The sequence below is a fragment of the Microchirus variegatus genome, assembly GCF_963457635.1.
Source record: "Microchirus variegatus genome assembly, chromosome: 13".
Lineage (NCBI taxonomy): Eukaryota > Metazoa > Chordata > Actinopteri > Pleuronectiformes > Soleidae > Microchirus > Microchirus variegatus.
Window position 1 is genome coordinate 16,458,672 of NC_139814.1, and position 5,734 is coordinate 16,464,405.

The 5,734-nt window shown below is 41.3% G+C and overlaps 1 protein-coding gene across 1 annotated transcript; it reads right to left on the reverse strand.

The window, feature by feature from the left end:
- Positions 1-1,876: 1,876 nt before the first annotated feature.
- On the reverse strand, positions 1,877-5,366 carry fam221a (family with sequence similarity 221 member A; the record flags this gene model as incomplete). Its single annotated transcript, XM_083899529.1, has 6 exons — positions 1,877-1,908; positions 2,935-3,067; positions 3,156-3,229; positions 3,312-3,502; positions 4,954-5,127; positions 5,302-5,366. 6 exons carry the CDS (start codon positions 5,364-5,366, stop codon positions 1,877-1,879), a joined length of 669 nt encoding a protein of 222 aa, XP_083755655.1.
- Between the last annotated feature and the right edge of the window lie 368 nt (positions 5,367-5,734).

Sequence of the window (5,734 nt, forward strand, 5' to 3'; positions counted from 1 at the left end):
GAAAAGCTCCTGTTGTCCAGTATTGGCCATGGATCAGTGGTAGAGCACACTCTTAGAAATAAAAGTGCTAAGTAGAACCATATAAGGTTATTCGGCTTGTCCTCATAGGAGAACCCGTTTTGGCTCCACCTGGAACCCTTTTGGAGGGTTCCACCAAGAACCCTTTTAAAACCCTTTATTCAGGAAAGGGGTTTTAAAGGGTTCTCTGGATCAAAATGGTTCTTACTGGAACCATTAGTGTTACCAAGAACCCTTGAAAAACCCTTTCTTCGGGAAAAGGTTTTTCAGAAGCAAATGGTTCCAGGTAGAACCTCAGCCCTTGTAGAAGGACCCTTTTGGAACCCTTATTTCTAAGAGTGTAGGTCGTCGTCTTCCAACTGTAAGGTCAGGTCATGAATAGCAAAAGTGTAGCGTGGTGGTCATCAAGACGAGAAAATCATAACATAAATACAGATCATTAGGAAGGAACTGAAGTCCATGACGGCCTCACGTGCTGTACAGTTGTTTTCAGTCTCTCTGTGCTTCATTATTCTGTTTTGATATACAAATGTCAAACGATGTTTCCCCTCTCACTAGCATCCCAATTGCAATTTTAAGTGATTTATCAGAACCTGTCAGTCTGTTGTGTGTCTCTGTGACCTGCCTGAGTTATTAACCACCTCTTTCTCCACCTGTGGGGAAATCAGTGTGTTCTTCTTATTCAGTCGGTGCGTTCATACCATAACTGTCACTGGGGTAATTAACCGTTTCCTTGCACAGTAATTGCCAATTTAATCTGTGCCCAATTCCCGATTTATGGCGTTGGAGCTGTCAGTCAAGCAGGGCGTGGATGGTTTCTATGGGGATAAAGGAAGTGCAGTAATCATTTTCTTTAACCGATGGCCCGAGCAAATTACCTGGAGTCCCCCAAACAGAGAGGGTTGCTATGGAAAAGCAATTACCAAAAATTGTAATTGTGCCAGGATAACCTATTAAATTAATTAGGCTTTCATTCACTCACCCACTCTAACCCTCTGCGAGAAAAATGTCCACGAGTAAGCAATCGAATCAAGTGTTGTTGTTTTTTTAAAGGATGCTTGACTCTAGTAGTCAGCAAAGCTTATCTGATTTGTGAATGGTGATTGGCCTAAAGTGTGTACGCGACTGTGAATTTGTGTGCACATACTTTATTTATCTGGGAAAGGGGGGGGGAGGCAACCTGGTGCTGTGGTCATCGTCAATGCACGCCAAATCTGAAGTGTCAGCTTTCAGAGGAGACACAGGTGCGTCCATGCTGTGCCACAGACGTAGCCCTGTTTTCTTTTCCTGATGACCACCTGTTCAGCTCACAGCAACACACACACTGATCCAGTCTGACTTGACATCCACACACTGGGAACATTTGAGTGGGTCTGTGTCCCTGTTCGACGTGTTTCTCACCGCAGGACTCAGGAAAGTGGGCCACCAATGGAGAAACCAAAGCCTGCGTTTCAACCCTCCATTCACCGCGTGGATTAAATCAGCTCTCATTACTGCTGATCTGCCATGAGGAATGGGATTAATCAATCAGAGACAATCTGCCAAATTTAAAAAAAGAAGCACGTAGCTCTGTTGGTTTTGATTTTATTTTGGTGACGTGTGGCGTGGGCGGATGAGAAAACATCATTCACTCATGCAGATGTGTGAACTGACCATTTTATGGATCGTGCATTAAGAGATTAATATTACACGCTAAATAAATAGCATTTTTAATAGAGTATTTGTACGTACGAGAGATGTTTAGGTTTAATTTTTACAGCTCATATGTAGAAATCAAACAGATAATTGGGACGTGGTGGCTCACTACCTAACATATGTGTCATGTAGATTATTATGGTTGGTTAATCTCAGATCAGCGTCACTGTTGGCTGCCACCCTCTGTGCCTTGATCTGAAAAACATAGAGCAGAGCACACGACAAAGCACATTAAAGAGAGAGTTTTTCATATGTATCATAATATCTGCAGCAGGTTACATGCTCCTGCTTTCCTAAAGGACAGTTAAGACTGTGTTATACAGCCCTAAAAAGTGGTTGTCTCGGATGGTTTAAAGTGTGTGTGTGTGTGTGTGTGTGTGTGGGCAAAAAGCAAATGCCACGTGGCTAAGTGATCAGTCAAGAGCTCATTAAATCACACATAATTAAGTGCACGAAAATGGATAAAACATAATCATCAGTGTCGCATATTCAGTCATTAAGTCAATTTCCGTGGTTTTCAGGAGAGATGGGAAGTACTTTTCAAAAACTGAAGGAGGAGGCCATTATTGGCGTTAGGCCATGCGCGTTGGCTTTCGGAAAGTTTTTTTTTCCATTCGGTATTTTGAAATAATCTTAATACACACCACATTCTAAACAACATGACAGATGTCAGTGCTGCCACTGCACTGCTCTCTGCTGCCCTCATATGACTGCTGATGGAACTGCCTTCAGCATGCGCGCACCTCCACTATGAATATTAAAGGAATGGACACCTTGAATTATCAACCAATGATATTGTTCCATCTGATTTTATATTTAATTTTAAAGGGATATTTAAGATTTTCAAAAGTCTTGTTTATGAGACACTGACTGACAAGACTTGGGTAAGGGTTAGGTTTAGGTTTAGGGTTAGGGTTAGGGTTAGCACAACCAGCCTGGGACCAAGACACTTGCTTTTACTGATAACATTGGGGGCAAAAGTCAGTTTAAATGTGTTATTTTGTGTCTTCGGTGTTGGAAATCCTTTGTGACACAAGCTTATCACACGAGGCGACAGCAGACCAGCAGCTCCTGAGTCCCCATGAGCTGAAAATTCTGATTTTTATCAATGTTCCAGTGAAGCGAATGGTCACTGGTTGACTTCAACAAACCTGAACTATCCCTGTAATCTATAGCTTCTTTTTCCATGTATATTGTGATGTACATTGTGTTGTTATATACCTGAGCAACCGGCCTCTAGTGCGAGGTAGCCATCCATTAGGGAGGTGAATCCCGTCAGCCCCCCCATGGCAGCATACGGGACGTCCCTGCCTATTGGCTGTCCCCGAGCCTCTCTCTCAGACTTTGTCTCGACCTGCAAAAAGCATCATGTATGATTTGGATTTAAAATGATGGGTAAATTGCAAACATATTTGTAAAGGTGTGTTTGATATTGGACTCACCAGGGTTCGGTGAGCATAGCAGGGTTGACTGCACCCGCAGGTGAAGGGGCTCTGGAACCCAGAACAGGAATTGCCTGAAAAATAAATAAAAATGTTATTAAGAAATCTTTAACTTAACAGTTCATTTAGTGTTTTGTGCAAATGTTTCAGACTCACACTTCCTGCACAAATGTCCAGCGGTTACACTGTGATCCTCGGGTAAATGTTTACATCTGCAGCGAACAGGTTTTGGTCCATTTCGAGGAACAAACTCATAGGTAGGACAGCAGCATCCCCTCACCCGGCACTGTAGAGTCAGGGGCCTCTCAGAGGGAATCACCTCAAAATCTGTCTTGTGTTGTTTATACCTGGATGAGATTAGATCACTTACAAATGGAATTATGGTCTTTATAATGTAGAAGGAAGTCAGAGTTAAAGGACCAGTGTGTAAGAAATAAGGCACAAGCTCTACACGGTTTTGTATCAGACACGTCAATTTCAATTATACACAAAACTAGTGACCAGCAAAGCAATTATTTCCGTTGTACTGAATCATTAGAATCGGTTAATTAAAAAGATTAGTTCAGTACGTCCTGCATGACCAGAGCGCAGTCTCCTTCTGACGCAGTCTCTGAACTAAAATACAGCTGAACGGGCTCACGATTGCCAGCTTTCGTCACATAATTCTCGAAATACGCCAGACTCCTTTGTTAAATATTGGGATTTTAGACATTTCCGTGCTAAATGTTGGTCGATTAAAGGTGCCATATGTAAGAATGTGGCCAAAAACGGTTACTACATTCAAATTCAAAATATAGAGGTCTTTTAGGTTTTGTTTTCTGACGTAACTGGCAACCCGTGGTTGCTCGGCAGCTGAGACTCTACTGACTGCAATGACTGGTAGACGGCGGTAGGTGGCGCCACATGGCAAAAAACATGATTTCAAAACATAAACATGATTTGCAGTCTGCAAAATATTTTTCTTAATGCAAATATTTTGGCTGTACTGTTGTTGTTGGTGAGTTCAGTTTGTTATAATATGTGAATATTATTCCTGAGTCTCTGTGACAAATTAGGAGGATTTTACGGCCAGTTGCTTTTGATTTATTACATAATGAACCTTTAACGCATGTTTTCAGGACTTTTACGTCTTTTTTAACTGATCTACAGATCGGCATTAGTCTCTGAACTAAAATACAGCCGAACGGGCTCACGATTGCCAGCTTTCATCAAATAATTCTCAAAATACGCCAGACTCCTTTGTTTAAATATTGAGATTAGCACAAGTTTTCGGGACTTTTAAAGGGCCCATATTGTGCAAAATCAACTTTTTTTTTATCATTTTAGTACTGATATTTGGGACTCAGGGGGCCATACCAGTCCCCAAAATGTGAAAAAACAAGACTCAGTCATGTTTTAGTGGTTCCAGTGTAAGTATAGGCGATAAAACACGCAATGTTTAACTCTTTTTTAACTGATCTACAATCCAGCATCACTCTCTGCTCAGCTCGCTTGGAACCTCGCTTGAGCAGGTGCTAAAAAAAAGTACCAGGTACTATCGCTAATGGAAAAGCAAAATTATCCAAGTCGAGTCAAGCAGAGTCGTGCTGGAACTGTAGAGTGAAAAAACACCTTTGACTGACGTTTATGTTCCGAAACATGGTGGCACAAGATGGCAGCCTCCATAAAGCAAGGCCCTTGCCTTGATAAAAGCTTTATTTTATGATGATACATTCATACCAGCATATTTATGGGAGGTAAATTCGATGTCTAGAGACTCTCCTTTAATGTTACACATTGGACCTTCAGTGTATTATACCTATGTGTACAGAAGCACGGAGTCTCCGGACCAACGAGTTTGCAGTCGATGCCTCCTGGTACCCCAAAGCTCACGTACAGCCTGTTTTTCATGCGTCGAGGGACCACCGTTCTCTTGTACTCCTCATATTGCGCTGGAGTGAACAAGACGCCTCCGTCGTCGTCGCCCACAATCCTCGGAGAGACGGGAACATTTGTGTTGAAAAGACAATTTACTGACACAATGGGCCGAACAGCCTCCTAATAATGTTATTACGGCACATTATTGTTTTTGTAGTCTCAGGTGGAATCAGCTCGACAGTGTAAAAATTTGAAAAGCAAGTGTCTGGTGTCTGATATTGAGACCAACCTTTTGTACTCGCAGTATTCATCTATGGCTTTTAAAGCTGATTGATCAAGGCTTTGTCTTTCCATCGTCAGAAATCCACAACTGGTGGCTGTGAGCTTTTTGTTGCTGTTTACACTTCCAGTAAAGGTTGCTATGGAAATGGATGTAGACGACACTCTAATGGTCACAAAGTGAACTGCAAGAGAAGAAATAAAGCAGCCTATACTAAAGCTTTTTATTACTCATTATATGTAGAGAAAATGACATTGTTTTTGAGTTGCCTTTATGTTGAATTGTCCTTTTATCTTTTTGTCCGTGTCTCATTTAGTTATTTTTATTTAATTTAATATTAATTTGTACTCTTTTATTTATTCTTTTGGTTCTCCTTTTGCATTTATTTACAGTATTTTATTTCTCATGTTTATCATGTCTCATTAGTTAATGGCGATGTTTT